This window comes from Idiotropiscis lumnitzeri, chromosome 3 (assembly GCF_059441095.1).
Source record: "Idiotropiscis lumnitzeri isolate Australia: NSW breed Sydney's pygmy pipehorse chromosome 3, RoL_Ilum_1.0, whole genome shotgun sequence".
Classification (NCBI taxonomy): Eukaryota; Metazoa; Chordata; class Actinopteri; order Syngnathiformes; family Syngnathidae; genus Idiotropiscis; species Idiotropiscis lumnitzeri.
The window spans coordinates 6,063,322-6,081,708 of record NC_142393.1 but is presented as its reverse complement, the minus strand read 5'-3'; the positions used below and the strand labels follow the sequence as shown (position 1 = coordinate 6,081,708).

Here is an 18,387-nt window from a genome sequence, read left to right as displayed (position 1 = left end):
ATATTTTCCCCATGCATGGGTTACTAATTTTTTATTTTATTTTTTATGTAAATGCAATCTTAGGCCAGTCCTGCTTTTTACAATGTACTTCCTGGCCCATCTGTCCGCTTGAGCACAAAAGTTGAGCCACACCTGGTGTAACGTGAGGCCAAAAGTTCACCTGCGGACTGGCTTTCCCAGCAAGGAAGAAGAGGACGCCCCGCCTGCCACGGAGGAGGTGGCCGAAAAGTGGCTGCTGCTCCTGCTGCTGCCGGGCTATTATTCAAAGCCAGGCAGTGAGACCGCGTAGGGATTTGCAGCAGCACGTCCCCACTGCGTGATCAACTCGTGCACAACAACGTCCACTTTTGGAACACTTGTACGGCAAGAAAGAAAACGCAAGTCTTTTCTTCCTGGATTCTTATGTAAGTTTTTTTCCCATACACACGATATTATACACTTGACTGTTGTCGTGTAATTGACGCGTTAGGACAATGTAGCGTGTTGCATGCATGCGTGCATTACAGTACAGTACACACGAGTACACACACCCACGTGTATGCGTCGAAACTTTTCTACAACTGCCGACATATTCTTGTTACGCTTGCTGCTTTTTGGAAGCCAAGTTAATGAATTGAGTGTTTATCAGAAAAGTTGAGTGGGAATGATGGCGCAAGCTTCAAGCCATTCTGTATTTGGCTGAATTGTCCACTGTTGAACACGAGTGGGCAAAACTTTGGTGCTCAAGGGGGCCACATTTGAACCTCAACGAATAGATGGGTTCATATGGTGGACTTTATACTGTGGTTTCCATTTTATATATACTAGGACTGAGTGATTCGACCTGAGCATAAAATCTCAGATTTTCTTTTTTGTTGTTATGACAAAAAAAAAAATAGGTCGGAAGACAAACACATATACTAAAACATGGTGGTCATGTATATGTTGCACATGTGATTTAGCATCTGACTCAAATATCATGTACAAGGCTCCATTGGAAAAGACACCAGACTTCAGATACCAGCGCTGTAACTTGGCAGTGAACTTAACTCACGTCATTATAAAACATTTCTTTGGAAAATGGTGAACAATTTTTCAAAAAAAGAAGCTTCAAGTTGTTAATTGCCACCACTAGTTAACACCTTTTTGAACTAAAATCAACCTCACATTTTAGTCAGCTAGTTTAATGCTCACGCTAAGTAGCATCTTTGTTGAGGTGCTATAACATTTGAAGCAACAGATTTAACATCAATGTTGCAGGAAAACAGGAGACAATAGAAGACAATCATATCAATTATAGTAATATCAGTGTCGTACTGATGAGCTGAGAGGAGCACAAAAATCAGAGCAGCACAATGGCCATTCAGTGTGACAAAAAACGCTTTGTTTGATTCGATGTAATTTTGTTATGACTGTCTGTTTTTATAAAGTACAACATCATCGACTGCTGTTTTTCCTCATTAAAATATTGGTACATGGTGGAAAATAGTTTTGAGACTCACTGTCGTAGCGGATCCGTGCATGTGGCACATGGAGTAGACACGTGGCCAAATACGAATACTGTAAACCCCATTTTTGTCAATCTTTAGCCAACTGAGATTATTTGACACTGCAAATGGTGTGGGGCTCCACTCACTTGTGACACACGTGCCGGAAGTATGTTTTGACTTGGCTGTCACGTGACACGCCTGCGTGAAGAATGTCTGCCATTTTGTGGAGTTGACCGAGCATAAAGTGATCCCAAAGTACATGCCTGACAAGGAATGTGGCCCCCAGCGAGAACCAGAGGGCCCCCGTGACACACACACGCACGCACACGCATATACAAATTGAACAATACACACACGCACGTGCGTATAGGAAGTGAACAATCCCCTCCTTAATCTCCAGCCGGCAGACTTTGATGTGGACCCCCCCCCCTTTCTCTTGATGCCCCTCAGCTCTTAATGGATCCCTCTGGTTCTTTTCTCCATCCTTCTTCCGGCCTCTCTGACACATTGTCGCACCCACTGCTTTCGAAAAAGTTCAAGTAAAAAAAAAATCTAAAATAAAAGAGAAGCACTGCTTTTTAGTCAAATGTCCTAGAAAAACACCCGGTTGGATATTAAAATGTCTGCAATGACAAGTGGACCAAAAACTGATTTTAATCTGAAAATCTGTTTTGATTGAAAAGATGCGAGTGCATCGAACCTAATAAAATCTTATATGAGAACGATGCGCATGCCCAGTTGTTACTCTAAAAATTTTTTAGTTCAGTAAAATGTATGCCATGCCATGCTTTTCCACCTATGAAGGCACTCACAGCGCTTCACACTTATTCTCGTTTACCTACTAATGGTGCAACCTCAGGAGCAACTGAGGGTTGAGAGTTCAATATCTTGCTCAAGGACACTCCAAAAGAGTAACCATAGCACGTACAAAGCCTGGCTCGTCGCACAGAGCCGAGAAGCTGAGGCCTTCCTGAGGTCCGCTGGCATGCACACACACACACACACACGCACACACACGCACACACACACGCACACACACACGCGCCGTCAGGTGTTGACATATGCTTCTCATGTGCATGCAGGCTGAACGTCATTAATCCTCACACAATGCAAAGAAGAATGTGGCTCCAACACACGGTGGCGTGTTCGTGGATTTTTTGGGGCTTTGTCGGAGGTTCATTTCAACGTGTCAGTGCTTGTTTTTTTTCTTCAAGCCAACGGGTCACTTTTACCAATACTGAAAGGACGAACCACAGCCACTAAAATAGTTTGGCTTTTCACAGTTAAATGTCATCAATAAACATCCTTATGACTTCAATTAATTAATTTATAAGTGAAATACGATGACAAATTGTAGTACTTATTTATGTCTTCGTTTTACTAATGATGTATTTGTTTCATGTCATTCATAAAAATATAAATTTTGTTGAATAAGAAATAGCAGCAATGATTTCCTGTTGCTTTCATGTGTTGCTGTGCCAGAAAATGAGAAGTTAATATATAAATATATATTATTACTTAAATTCATCATAAAATAAATAAAATAAAGACAAAAACAAATCACGATTGACCTACCATATAAACATAAAAAAATAGCCTGTATGACTATTATTTAAATATTTCACAATATGATTTCTTAATGGACTACTTTATCATACAGTAACTGATGTGAATCCTTCATATTTCAAATGTGTATTTTGACGTATGAATTCATTTTGTTCAGCACACAACACACCGTGTAAAAAAGGTTGGCCGGGCGGCTGCCAGGATGGCCGAGTGGTCTAAGGCGCCGCGTTTCGGTCCCAGTCTCCCCAGGAGGCCTGGCTTCGAATCTCGAATTTCCCCATTGTGGGACTAATAAAGGGAATCTTATCTTATCTTAAAAAAAAAAAAAAAAGACAAAGTAAATGCTATTGAAATAAATCACCGGTTTGTTTTCTTGATCGACAGGTTTGAGAAGGGGTCATCACCACCATCGGCCACGGCGACAGCGATGCCCTCTGATCAGTACTCTGCTGTCGCCATGGAGACCAACAACAACATGGCCGCCATGGTAAATCTCGCACTTGGCTCTGCTGTCTGCGTTGCATACAGGGTGATTGCGTGATATGAAATATATATTGGGAAGATAACACGTTTCGTTGCACATTTCTGTCACCAAAGTAGAAAAAGCTGGACTCTGATTGGCTGTTGTCGCGCACATTTCCGCCACATCTGATCGAGTAAATATGCACACAGCTGCTTAACATGTGTATAGTGTCTATCTTTGTGTGAGTCTGGCACCAAATGGCCCAGAGTGGTACCAGGGCCGCGGACCAGTGCTTGGGCACCATTGTCGTAAAAACTATGTTTCAAACTAAAGCAAGAGCGCAATGTGAATCGCAAAAGCACCATGACAGATTGATAAACATTTTATGTTTGGCTCTATGTTGAGGTGCTACTCCCTAACATACGATAAAGCTGGGGTCGCCAACCTTTTTGAAACGGAGAGCTACTTCCTAATGATATGATTAAAAAATAGTAGTTTAGTTAAATATTTGAGCTCTGTTTACTTCAAAAATAATTTGCATACTTTGTAAAGTCAAATTCAGCTATTAATAATAATAATAATAATAATAATAATGCAAATGATTTATTTAGCACTTTTCTGGACACTCAAAGGCCCTCACAATGAATTTATTATTCATACTGTGCTGTATTAGTTGTACATCTTTAGCTCATCATCTCAGGAAAAAAAAACCCTGCTCAAGTTATCACTGGGCCTTGCAAACCGACACCACTGGAGTGTGATGCTTGTGCGCAGAAATAAAATGTACTGTATAGGCTTTAGATATTTAAGATAATAATGATATGATTACGATATTATAATATTATTCCAGTAAATATCTGTTACTTCACAAAAAAATGTTGTGGAAAATTTGGATTTATCGCAATTAATTATGGATATTTATTATATTAATTGCTTAAAAAAATCATAATATTTAATCTATTTCATATCATAAAAAAAGTTCTATTTAAAATATATTTAATATTATAATATAAAAGTAATATTTATGTGAGTAAACTGATCATGTAAATGATTTCACACAATAATTAGGAATCATAAATATCCATATGCAACACTTAATTTTGGAAATCTCTGACAGTTTTTACATTTCCAAATGAAAAATACGCTTTGTAGAAAATCACAATGTCCCAGTAAGCTATTTTTAGAACATACTTGCTGGCAACTCTGCACCACGTTTTCGACCCCTGAATGAAAGCGCGAAAGATACATCGGCAAGGATTTTTTTGACTTTTGTCTGACTTTCAGGTTCAATTTCTAATGAAATGCTAAGAGTTGCTGTGCTAACATAAAACAAAGACAGAAACCCGATGAAGCTTTTACGTCTTGTCACACATTCTAAACTGAGTTCTCACTAAGGTCGCCTAGCTCAGCTTACCTGAATCCTTTCACTCTAAAAATTCACACCGTGAAATGTTGTGGTAGCCGTTGGCGATTGTTCCTCTTTTTCACTCTCATAAATCATTTTAGTCTGGAGGGTGTGTTGGCAGGGGTCTGCTTCCTTCCTTCCTTCCACCATCTGCCCCTATTTGTTTTCTGCTTTTAACACCCACCCCAAAATGTAAAATCCTTGTCTGTCAAGTAATGGGACCGAGCACCCGTTTAAGAATTTGTGAAAGAATAGCAAGTTGTGCAACATTCAACAGTTTTACGTTAAAAATTTCCAGCAGGTCAAATGAAGTTCAACTGTAAAGGTCATAGTGCATTTTAAGTTCATCCGGAAATTTCAAATATCACTGACATTTAGTGAGTAGGGTACAGTTTATACATCAGTGGGCATCCGTGATTAATATTCAGAAGGCATGTTGAATTAAAATGTCTTCAGCTACCTTGAGCGATTCCTCGACAAGCTCGCTCCTCCGCTACAAGTATGAAGTCACGTGACCCACTTGGAACACCTTCATTTGTCGCTAATTGTTTGCCTTTGGACGAGCCTGCGAAGGTTTGGTAAAAGCCTGTCAAATGCGCTGTTTTTGTGGGCGTCGGTTAACACGCACCAAATAGAACGTTCATGTTATGCCCTGAGGTCTGGTACGATTCAGATGGAGGATTGATAAAATGCTTACGATTGGCGTTTTAAAATATCGCAAGATTGCAGCTTGATCAATACACACTATAAATGTGTATCTTGCCCCGTAGTCTGGTACAATTTTTAATGGCCGTTGATGCAACGCTAACATGCTAAAAGTCTGTATGTTATCATTTAGCAAGATATCAATCTGCGGAAAAATCTCTTGACTGCACCTACAGGTCCGTCCAGGTTGTCCTCGTCAGATTTTGGAAATTTCTGCCTCTGAGGTGTTCCTCAAGAATGTCTCCTCCACACCTACTCATACGTCAAACACATCAAGGATTTATCTATTTCAGTGTAGCACTCGACCATTTGACGATCAACCGTGTCATCACGCGTGCAGCCAAACTAAATAATTCTGGTCGGCTTCCCGAGATCGCATTCCTGAGTTGCAGCTCTTTCTAAGCGCGCCTAACGTCAAGCTAAAACATGTTTTTACCTCTTCGGTTTTTTTTTTGCCCTTACATAGGATACCGTAACAACTTGATGTAGAAAGTATATAATGATATACTAATAACATTATGAATAGCGATACATTGATGCTGTACTACTCGAAATATGATTGTGAAAGTGAACAGCAGCAAGAATAGTTATTGTTGCTACATCCAATGCTGCTGATGATTCTCGCTGTTGTTAATATTCTGGTCTGTGCATATAGTTTACATTAAATTCTGTATATATCCACCCATCCATTATCTATACCGCTTCTCCTCACTAGGGTCACAGGGGGTGCTGGAACCTATCCCAGCTATCTTCGGGCAGTAGGCGGGATATATATATATATATATATATATGTCTATATATATATGTATATATATATATGTATATATATATATGTATATATATATGTATATATATATATATATATATGTATATATATATATATACATATATATATGTGTATATATATATATATATATATACAAATATATATATATATATATATATATATATATTTAGTAATAGTATATTTATTGATACTAATGTCTTTTGCTCCCCCCAAGGCGAAGGCGAGCCCACCGCCACCCGAAGGCCTGATGGAGATCGACAGTGGTGTGGAGCTGACCAATGAGAGCAGCCCGCTGGCAGGGGCCGAGCCACCGTCGCCTTTCAGTCCCAAACAGAACGGGGGTGCCTCATCACCTCAAGGTATAATTAACTATATTTTCATGTAATTTTAATGTATTTGTTTTGTATTTTTTTTTTGTATTTCAACGGATTATGACTGTTTTAATTAATAGTTTTATTGAATTTATTTTTATTTGAATTCATCGTGCAATGTATATAATTAAATTTATATTAATGTGATTTCATTTAATTCTGTTTTTAAAATTATTATATTTTATTTTAATAATTTTGTATTGAATTATGCTTATTATTTCAGTATGAGAGTTTGTAATTGAATAAATTGTAATGTTAATCTTTTTTTTCATTAATTTTTTTAATTTATTAATTTGAATACATTATAATTTATTATTAAATCTTTTTAAACGTTATTTCAATTATAATATATTGTTAAAATTAATTTCTATTTTATTTTGTCATATCTTGTAATGAAACTGTATATTGTAATATAATTTTTCTTTTATTTTATTTATTTCTTTGTCTTGAATCTATTTTTAATTGATTATGCTCATTTGTACCTAAAGCTCAATTCAATATTTTTTTTTAATGAAATCAAACTTGGGCAAAAATTAGATTCTGTACCAAAAGTAATTTAAAAAGTAATTAGTTTTTATTTATTTATCTCCATTTCTCCTCAGATGATAACATATGTCTGGAAAGAGGGGCTAGGACCAGGAAGAGGTCTGAGGCCGACGATGGGACTTGGGACCCGTATAGTAAAGTATGGCGGGCGTAAGCGGACGGCACTAATCTGCGTTAATCAACGCTGAATCGGAGTTAATCAACACGCACGTGTGTGTGTGTGTGTGTTTGTGCGTGCGTTTGTGTGTTCAGAACAAGACTCACCTGGCTTTGAGAGAGAGGCCGCTTGCCCGAACCATCTTCCAGGCTGGTCTGCTGCCGCACGGGAAACCTCGCAGACAAACACGCAAAAATGAGCTTGTCGCTACCATGGTGAAAATATGCTCTAGGATAAAAAATACTTTTATTAGTCGTACAATTGGGAAATCCAAAGAATCAAAATTATCTGTGCACATATATCTCAGCTAATGAGAGCAGATGTGTATGTGCAACTTAAGAAGAGATAAAATATCATTGGCTCCAGCTCAAGTCTAAGCATTGGTTAAGTCTGTATTAAATTATTTCATCAAAGCCAAAAAAAAACGCTCTTCTGAATGAAAACATGTCCAAGTACTGTTGTCCAAGCTTGTGGAGCTGACTCCTGTCTTCCTCCGTCAGTGTGGCAGATCTTCGGGGGCGGTCCCATCAAGGGAGGTCCCTGAGGTGCCGCGTCTGGAATTGCTGGAACACGACTCCAAAGACTCAGCCCGAAGCAGCGGCACCACTATGTCCAGTTGCGACGCCCACGCTGAATACAACGTAAGTATCATGGCGTGTATTCAACCGGGTGTTGTCTCGGCTGGACATCAGTCATCACTCGGAGGGAATTTTTCCACTTCTGGGTGTCTGCAGGACAATAAGGGCTTCAGTGTTGGTGAGCTGGTGTGGGGGAAGATCAAGGGCTTCTCCTGGTGGCCCGGCATGGTGGTGACCTGGCGCGCTACCGGGAAACGGCAGGCTAACCACGGCATGAGGTGGCTGCAGTGGTTCGGGGATGGGAAGTTTTCCGAGGTGAGGAGCACAAGATGCAAGCCCGCATGACATGAGCTGACGGACAATCTTTGGGTCCTCGCAGGTCTCTGCCGACAAGCTGGATTCCATCACTGCCTTTGCCAAGTTCTTCAATCAGGCGTCTTACACCAAATTGGTGTCCTACCGCAGGGCCATCTTTCAAGCTCTGGAGGTAAACTTCAGCCTGTCTCTCTTTGTGTTTGGTTGTATTTCGGAAGATTCTAATTATTCCGTCTGGTCTATCTTCATTTTTGTGTCGTAGCGAGTCAGTTTACCATCTTTGGGAATTTGCTAGATCGCAATGTACCATGCGGGGCGTTTCGGTGGACTGAAGCCGTTTTTATTTACATGACTCCGCCATACCTGACAATTTGGTGACAGAAAGTAGAGCAGGTCTAAGTTGTGGCGGAAGGAGTGTAACGTGATTTTGGTGAATTTGTTCGAGGTGCAGTCAGACAGATGCTGGACCCAGCTGATATGTGTGGGGGATGTTTGACTAGAATTGTTGACAAAGGCTCCGGATTGTCTGCGAAAATAAATAGGACAATAGGTAGAAAATGAATGGATAGAAATACGACATACATGCAGACTTCCGGTCCATTTCAAATACTGTATTTTCCGGACTATAAGCCGCTATTTTTTTCCTAGATTTTGAACCACGCGGCTAATACAACGGTGCAGCTTTTCTGTGGATTTTTCTTTCACCGGTAGTGGGCACTCTATAGTTCAGAAAATACGCTAAATAAATCTTGATTTTTTTTTCTTTCTCTTGGGTCTGTTCTGCTTTAATTAGGAAAGTTGTTGCCGTGTTAAAGGGACTGTTTTAACAATCTGTTTATGTACCTTTATGTGCATTCATAGTAAAATCGTTCTGTACATGCAGTAAACAATTTTTTTCCAACATAGAACATTGCGTCTTATATCCTGGTGCGGCTTGTATATCGTATTTTTTTATTTATTTATATTTTTTCCCCTCCTCTCTCCCACAAGAAGGCAGTTCCTGCAGTTTATATGCAGGTGCGCCTTATGGTCCGGAAAATATGGTAATTTGTACGCCGTTATTTCTTAAGGATAATATTTTTAATTATTTAAAAATATTTGAGGATCATAGCTTGTGGTATATTTACATTTTAGACTAATGCGGTATTATAGACAATAAATAAACATTGTTCAGAGGCATGTCAGTTACTCACATTTTTTTTTCTTCTTTTTTTAAGAAGCGTTGCGGAGCTGCATGCTAACTAGCTAAGTTAGCATACATGGCAGTGGTAACTGATTTGTTGGCAGCGAATTTTTTGAGATGATTTTATTTGTGATGCAGATGGCCAGCATCCGGGCTGAGAAGAAGTTCCCCCCCTGCGAGTCGGACAACCCTGACGAGCAAATTAAGCCCTTAATGGACTGGGCGCAAGGAGGCTTCCTGCCTAAAGGCCAAGAAGGACTCAAACCCACAAGCGGCGCCGGTGAGCAGATGCCGATCAGCCACAGCTTCCACCGTCTGCTGGTGGCTTAACTGTGTGTGTGTGTGTGTGTACGTGCGTGCGTGTGTGTGTGTGTGTGTGTGTGTGTTCAGACAGTGCCGCGCTTGACATGCAGGTACTGGACGTGTCGCTGCCTGAGTATACGCCCAGTGCCAAGCAGCCCAGACTCAGCGTTTGCAAGAGCAAGGTTGTGCCTGAGGAGTCGTACAGTAGAGGTAAGGTTTTTATTAAAGGAATTATCGGGCCAGGATGGCACAAGTTCAATTCATATCCATTCATTTTGGAAGAATTAGGAAATAAGTGATGAAATGCTAAATGTCAGAGTTCATGTGCGCATTCATACTAGGGATTGGCACTATTTTTGATTTTGTGGAGGTGATCACGTAAGCTCACGTTTGATGTCAATAAATCCAAACTATTGAGGAGAAAACTTTTCTACTTTCACAAGTTGAAGTGGACAAGAGTACTTATGTGCGTTTGCATTTTGGTGGTAATTGGTCGCCGTTTTAAACAACTGAACTGAAAATTCTAACAAGCCGAGCTCTAAAAGGGGGCGTGCAAATTTGTTATGAATCTCATCACAAAAAAAAAAAAAAAAAAATTTAATCACTACAGTCTTTTAGGGGGGAGATTTTTAACAAACCTATTATGGAAGTGCTAATGCTAACGTCAGTCAACTGTCCCTTTAAGGCAAACTTTTTGATTGGCGGGCCACAATGGGTTCTTAAATTTGACAGAGGGGCGGACCAGAAGCAGATGGATGGAGTGTTTTGGTAACCTCACCTCATCAGAGAAAAAAAATTCATTTAATTTAAAAATGAAAGTGAACAAAAGTCAACAATATAATGTCTTTGAAAACAAACCCACAGTATTTACAAAATAAAACATTAACAAGGTTTACTCATTAAATTATTTTCAAGTTCGGCGGGCCGGATTAAAATATTTAACGGGCCGCATGTGGCCCCTGGGCCATAGTTTGCCCACGCCTGCTTTCAAGCCATATAACCCAGCCCAAGTTTTCAAGTTTCCTTGTCCTGTTTGCGCTTCTTCCAGAACAAATGGTCAATGAAGTCCTGAAGAATAAAAGAAGTATAGAAGGTAAAGCAATTCTCTCACTCCGCACGCTTGCTATACTGTATAGTGGGGTACTCACTGAGCGGTTGCGTGTTTGTCAGAGTTCTGTCTCTCGTGTGGCAATATGAGAGCAGCAACCTTCCACCCGCTCTTTGAAGGAGGCCTGTGCCAAACGTGCAAGGTAACAATGCAACAGCGACCACGCAAGACACTCAATAGCTAGCACGGGAAGCTAAGGCTAAGTTAGTTACCCCTCACTCAGTTTGTCTCGTCAAGCAGCATAGATGGACTCAAATGTATCACACTTAGATGTAGAAGATCCCAATCAATGTCCTTTACAAAAAAGAACTAGCAACTAGCCATCAAGCGACGCTAACGTAGCCGTCTACTTCCGTGTAGGACGTGTACTTGGAGACGTCCTACATGTATGACGACGATGGCTACCAGTCCTACTGCACCGTCTGCTGCGGCGGCCGAGAGGTTCTGCTGTGCGGAAACGCCAACTGCTGCAGGTTACACGTGCACACGCACACCCACACACACACACACACACGCACTCATAGATGGCAGCACAGCAACATAATTGCATATTGCAGATCTCTTTCATTCTGAACGCAGCCACATGCCAGTTAGAAGAGGGTGTGCAGACTTGTGCAACCACATAATTGCTGTTGTTTGATTTTAGACCCTGTCTTTTTTTTTTTTTTTTTTCAATTGGGTTATAATGGTTATAGAGCACATTAATGGTGGAGTTTTGAATTCTTTTTTTTTTTGTGACAAAAAAAATGGCCTTTTGACAGGGGTGTGTAGACTTTTTTTGGATCCACTTTATGTGTACTCACATACACAAACACGACTAGACACATAAATGCCCCATATACTCTAATACACATGACAAGCACAACAATACAAATACCCACCCATGCACACATAGACAAGAGGAGTCATTCTAGAAGCTTCCACTGATCCCCCCCCCCCCTGCAGGTGTTTCTGTGTGGACTGTCTCGACATCCTGGTGCACCGTGGAGCATCAAACAACGCTCGCTTCCTGGACCCTTGGCGCTGCTACATGTGCCAGCCGCTGCTGACATATGGCGTCCTCAAGCGGCGCCACGACTGGAGCGTCACACTGCAGGAGTTCTTTGGCAACGACAACGGACAGGAGTTTGTGAGTTGAATTGCGGCTTATGCCAGCAAATAGACACTTCCCTCTACCAGCGCCTAGAGTAGATACAAATATCACCAAAAAACGGGCATCACCTGGCACCAGCTAATAGAAACCACAACACCATGAAATGGACATAGCTTGCATTTCTGTAGACTGTAGCTTCAAAACAAAACAAAAAAAAGGCTAGAAGCTTCTTTGCCTGGGTATAGTTGCCACCGGTCACCAGGAAATACACACAACTCACTGACAGGTCACCACCAATATTAGGGCTGAATGATTTAAAAAAAAAAAAAATGTGATTGCACATTTTTTCCTCAATATTTTGATTTAATATGCAATAATATCAGCTTTATTAAGCATAAATGTTTTGGTTTTATGGATTATGTTTACGCTAAAAAAAAAAAAAAAAAGGCAAATTGAATAAATGAATATTTTGTGTATCTACTGCAGTTCAACTACATTCGTTAACTTATTGAACACTTTGACTGGCAATCTTTTGCAGCGTTCACTGCAACAAACTTCTACCAAACAAGTGTCGCCTTAACAAATAAATTTGCAAGTCATAGGTCAGACTACAACAAAGACTAGACTAGACATAAAAATCAATAAATAATTAAATAAATGAAAATTGAACGAGTAGATAAACGGCACATATATAAAAATAAATAAATAAAACCTACTGACTGACTGAAATTAAGCAGGGGTGATGTTTTTTTCCAATTTCAGTCATTGCGATTTGAGATTCCATTCATTACGATGTTCTTTAAATTTAAATTTCCATTTAAAAATGACCAATCGTGGCAAAGAGGAAACAAATGTTCCACTTAATGTAATAATAACAACATACTGTATAATATATGAAGCAGGATCATTTATCAACTTGCTGAATGTCCCTCCAGGAGACCCCAAAGATTTACCCAGCAGTCCCAGCAGAGCAGAGGAGACCGATCAGAGTCCTCTCGCTGTTTGACGGCATCGCCACCGGTAAGTAAGGGGACTGGAGAGTGCAACAAAAAGGAGCATCTTCACAACAGTTGTGTGTTTGTGCTCACAGGGTATCTGGTCCTGAGAGATCTGGGCTTTAAGGTGGACCAGTACATTGCGTCCGAGGTGTGCGAGGATTCCATCTCTGTCGGCGTGGTCCGACACGAAGGAAAGATCCAATACGTCCACGACGTCCGGAACATCACCAGGAAAAACGTGAGGGCCAAAATGTTGGATTTGTTGAAAACTATCCCCACGACATTTTGACACGGTGCTGCTGCGCTTCCTCAGATCCAGGAATGGGGGCCATTTGATCTGGTGATAGGAGGAAGTCCATGTAACGACCTGTCTATTGTCAACCCAGCCAGGAAGGGCCTCTTTGGTAAGTCAAGAAATATGATGTGAAGATGGAACAGACAAAATAAGCAAGGATATACATCTAGATTTCTGAATTCCGAATTTAAGCGTGCTCACTGTAAATAAAAATAAAATGCGATGTCTATATGGTACATCGAAGTGGCAGTGATCTGGATTCTCTCATGAGGGTTTTGTCGCTACAGAAGGCACAGGGAGGTTGTTCTTTGAATTTTACCGCCTGCTAAGCGAGGCCAAGCCCAAAGAAGGAGAGAATCGACCATTCTTCTGGATGTTCGAGAATGTGGTCGCCATGGGTGTCAACGACAAGCGGGACATCTCACGATATCTGGAGGTGAGAGTCTGGGTGGCCCCCGAACATTTACTTTCTTCTTTCCTGTCTTAAGCAAATGGAAGCCACCACCAGCAGCAAATAGATGCCACGATTACAAACATTTTGATGCCCCATTACCTCCAATTCAAGGTCACACACAGCTAATAGACACCACCAGTCACCTTGAAACAGACCCTACCTGTCACAATTTCTGACAATTTTATCATTATTTTTCCTTTTTTTTTTTTGTTATCTGGTGGTGCTCATTTGGAATATAATGTGTGCCTTTGTTGCAGTGTAACCCCGTGATGATTGATGCCATCGAGGTCTCTGCAGCCCACCGGGCCCGATACTTTTGGGGAAACCTGCCGGGTATGAACAGGTGCGAAACAAGGTTCCATAACCCCTGTGCACCAATTACATAGACTGAAATTATACGTGTGTATTGATTCATTACAATGCCATGCACGTTTTCTATTCCAGACCATTGTGCGCTTCTGGGATGGACAAGCTGGAGCTCCAGGACTGCCTGGAACATGGACGAGTTGCCAAGGTGAGTGAATTGGTCCAGTGTCAGCCTTTTTTAAGTTAATTTAATTTTTATTTAATTTAATTTATTTTTATTTTATTTTATTTTATTTTATTTTAATGTATTTATTTATTAATTACAAAAAAAAACCTCTTATTCTTTTTCAGTTTGGGAAGGTGCGTACCATCACTACACGCTCCAACTCAATCAAACAGGGGAAGGACCAACACTTCCCGGTCTTGATGAACGGAAAGGAGGACATCTTATGGTGCACTGAGCTGGAGAGGTAACCAGACTGACAAGGACACACTATTAGATCGTAGCTATGATTGGCAGTTGCATCCATCCTAATCTTCACAGTCTTTGTGCGTTCAGGGTGGCACGATTTAAAGTTGATAACCTTGACACAAACGTTTCAGGATTTTTGGCTTCCCAGTCCACTACACGGACGTGTCCAACATGGGTCGAGGTGCTCGGCAGAAACTCCTGGGCCGGTCCTGGAGCGTCCCCGTCATCAGGCATCTTTTTGCACCCCTCAAAGACTTCTTTGCCTGCGATTAGATGCTAGCACAAAGACTCCACGTCACCAGCAAATAGACACCACCATACACTGTCATCATCAAAACCGTACCCAGAACCAGAAAACAGTTACCACAGCAGATCACATCACATCGACATCTCCAGTAAACAGACATGACACATCGCCAGCTAATAGCCAGTGCCGATCACCGGTGTATTGTGGCCATTCCATCACAATGATTTAAACAACTCGTTACCAGGAAATAGACCCCATCCTCACCAGGCAGCAAACCTGTCCTTAGCAAATACTGTAAACTACTTGTTACTAGGATCTATATACTACTGACTTCCAGGAAATAGACACCACCTGTCACCAGCAAACAGACAGTCACAGCACACTGATCGCTAGCTACTCAGCAAATAGACTGCACCCTAACTAGCACATAGACATAATGCACTACCAGGATACACAACCTGTGAGCAATAAATTGATACCCCATCACCAACATTTTGAGGCCACAATAGATTGTGCCTCAAACTAACTGTCATAAAAGAAAAAAACACAAGCAAGAAATTGGATACCACCTTTCATTATCAACAAATAAATCACCAGGAAATAGAAACCACCTAACATAAACTTAAATGTCTCTCAATGTCATTTTTAGTCCGGAGGGACTACATTGGTGTCCCCGTCCCTTTTCTTTCCTCTTCTTTGGCCAGTACGCCTTGGTTTCACTTTTTATAGTTGACGGCAAGGCTATGGAAGGAGGTTTTTGCAAGAAGAACTCTGGAGGAAGCAGAAAGAGCAGAAGATGATAGAGGACTCGAGGCTTGTCTTTTGTTTTTGTTTTTTTTCTTTAAATTTGTAGCTCTTCTGCTTGATTTACTTTTTGTTTTTCCTGCTTAGAAAAGACAAGCTGATGTTTAAAAAAAAAATAGAGTTGATAGATGGAGGTGATTTATTTTTGGGTGTATTATCGTGTTTAAGAGTTAGCGCGTCGCCCTGAAATGATCCAATGAAACACATTGGGTGAATTTGGGTGTGTTTTCTTTACCCTAATTTTCGAGGAGTCCTTACTGTTTGGGAAATATCTTGAAGCGAATATGTTTACTGTAACGTCGTTGACAAAAACAACGCAGTATTCTGTGCCAACTAGCACTGACGACTTTAACGTTGTCCGCGCTGAAACTTTTTTGTTCTTTTAGCACTACTGTTATAGTTCCAAGTATAAAACTGACATTTTTTTTTTTTTTTTTTTTGTGTGTGGCTGTCACCAAAACCAATACGTATATTACCTCAAAGTAATCTCTTGTTTCTGTTGCGTTTAATCACTGGAACACATGGAACATTGTTTTCACAATGACAACAACCAAAAAAAATGTTCCATTCATCCTGTGCGAGTTTTTAAAAAAAAAAAATTTTATGCCTTTGAGGGACCAAAAAAAGAACTGTTTACATATTTCACTCATAAAACTGTTCCTGTTGTACGTTTTTTTTTAAAAGTACTGACACCAATTTTAGAGAATGTTAACCCATAGAGTTGTTATATTTTACAGATGTTCAGATCCTTTCATGTGTCAAAATCACAATTGCGAAGGTTTTTGCATTTTTAGGATGCGTTGCAAGCATAAAACAAGTTATCTTATTTTTGATACTTTCTTTTAAAATGCAGCAATTCGTGTAAACTGTTAGTTGAAAAGCACTGCGTATTTTTTTTTGGGACCTTTTCTCTCGTGTTTGTACTCAATAAAACGCAAGTTCAGCTGATTTAAAACAGTCTTGTCCTTTTTGTCGTGAACGGATTGATGTGTACGTGTCAGCCAAACGACGTTTTCTGCGACACGAGGACTCATTGGCGTCACGTGTGGATTCTACAGTCGCCTAACTTGGTGTGTTTTATATCTGCGTCGTTGTAATTTATACAATATCGATTTTCTGTCGGTCCAACTGGAAAATATGTAATAGAAGAACATACAATCGTATAAAATAAATTTCTTTATAGTGGGGTTAGCAATGACCAGCAAATGAGATGGCCAAAAGGACATAAATACATGAATATATTTCAAAAGTGTAAAGTTGCTGGATGTGATTCTTTTTTTCACGGTAAATGCTGAATACATGAAACTGCAAGAAATGTGAATCGTTGGGAATTTGCTGGATCGCTGCATAAATTTGTCATAAAATGTGATGGAGTCTTCAGTGAGTCACAACAATAGAAAAACTTTATTCTTGAACTGAACTCATACCACATAATGTACACTGCTTTCTTGTTGTTTTTTTGGGGGGGGCGGGGGGCGGACATAGAATGTGAATATTCAAAGTGCAGGGAGAAAAATCAATTTTAACTCATTGGCTAATCCGAATCAGGAGTCAGTTGAGACTTTCTGTCGCCTTGCCCAGCTTAAAAAAAAACCTGTATTTTGTTTTTGTTACTTTTAAGCATTTCCTGTTGTGATCCATTTCTTGAATAGGCGCTCTCAGAAACAAGATGGAAATCTTTACAAAAACATATTTTCAAGCCTTGATTTTGCAAAACCGCCTAAAAAGGAGATTGAAGAAAATGAAACACCTTTGCTGGTCCTTTAATGATGACTGCAGGAGCTCAGCGCAGCATTTTTAGTGAGGTGGGAAAACAATCTTTTGGCTCTTTGAAGAATTTAAGAGCATCTGTCTACCAATTGAGGCTTAAAAAGGGATGGGTGATACTCAAGAACAAAGGACAGAAGTAAATCAACAAATCAATGGCTTCAAAAGAAGAAAATAAGCCTTGCTGAGTATCCCATCTGGGTCAAAACCTCACCTAGATTGCAATGCCATATTGCATGACTTCAAGCAAGCGTTTCACACCAGTAATTCCAAGAATGTTGATGTACTCAAGATTTTTGTTAAGAGGTCTGGTCCAAGAGTTCTTCTGACCATTGTGCACGTCTGATCTGCAAATATGGGCAACATTTGGTAGAGGGAATTGCTGCTGAAGAAGGATCAGTTTATTATCACATATTAAATCCAATGGTTGCGTTACATTTTTACCTGCCCTGAACTGTGAATTTGTACAGTACAATTTATGCAGGTTATTCTTCTGGTTTTTCCATAGTTATTGCAGAGCAAAATTGTGTGATTCATGACTTACTTTACCTAAGTAATGACTGAAGCGAGAAGGGGATGCGGATTGCTTGATTTTTGCTATAGAAGGTGTATAACTTGGGACTTTACTTGTCTAGCACTTGGCGTTAAATTAAAAAAAAACATGGAAACGAATATTATTTGTGTGATTTTTGTAAAAAAAAAACAAAAAAAAACGAGTTTGTCTATTCTTGTCCCTTCGATAAAGATCAGATCACATTTTGCGCTCAGTTTATGCAGAGAAACCGTAATTCCAAAAGGTCTCATACTTTTTTCTTGCGACTAGCATGGAAACACGCACTTAGCTACACGCTAGCCGCTGCTGGCATCGCTGGCTTACTTATCTTTTAGGTCACATCGTAACGCCTGAGGAGTTTGGTTGTGTATTACATTTTATAACGACTCAATTGGTCGTTTTTCGGAGGAATGCTGGAAATGGCGCAAACAGAAGTTGATAA

The 18,387-nt window shown here is 40.1% G+C and overlaps 1 protein-coding gene across 3 annotated transcripts; it reads left to right on the top strand.

The window, feature by feature from the left end:
* The first annotated feature begins 171 nt into the window (after positions 1–171).
* Positions 172–16,574, top strand: LOC148339615 (DNA (cytosine-5)-methyltransferase 3B-like). 3 transcript variants are annotated; one of them, XM_088290419.1, is made up of 23 exons: positions 174–404; positions 2,552–2,657; positions 3,420–3,522; positions 6,610–6,754; positions 7,369–7,451; positions 7,565–7,684; positions 7,970–8,110; positions 8,204–8,362; positions 8,427–8,534; positions 9,684–9,825; positions 9,936–10,058; positions 10,897–10,941; positions 11,019–11,098; positions 11,317–11,429; positions 11,902–12,085; positions 12,985–13,069; positions 13,140–13,285; positions 13,361–13,451; positions 13,630–13,778; positions 14,054–14,139; positions 14,241–14,310; positions 14,454–14,572; positions 14,706–16,574. In XM_088290419.1, the coding sequence occupies exons 3-23, from the start codon at positions 3,463–3,465 to the stop codon at positions 14,845–14,847; spliced, it is 2,391 nt and encodes a 796-aa protein (XP_088146545.1). In that variant the 5' UTR covers positions 174–404; positions 2,552–2,657; positions 3,420–3,462; the 3' UTR covers positions 14,848–16,574. The 3 variants fall into 3 exon arrangements, with proteins under 3 accessions (XP_088146544.1, XP_088146545.1, XP_088146541.1); XM_088290418.1 differs by lacking the exon at positions 2,552–2,657 and having other exon boundaries at positions 172–404; positions 13,633–13,778; XM_088290415.1 differs by lacking the exon at positions 2,552–2,657.
* The last annotated feature ends 1,813 nt before the right edge of the window (positions 16,575–18,387 follow it).

Bases quoted from the DNA above. Each gene is read 5' to 3' on its own strand.
- LOC148339615 (XM_088290415.1), top strand. The intron at 11,099-11,316 runs GTAACAATGCAA...ACTTCCGTGTAG, and splicing joins GCCTGTGCCAAACGTGCAAG to GACGTGTACTTGGAGACGTC. The intron at 14,311-14,453 runs GTGAGTGAATTG...ATTCTTTTTCAG, and splicing joins AACATGGACGAGTTGCCAAG to TTTGGGAAGGTGCGTACCAT.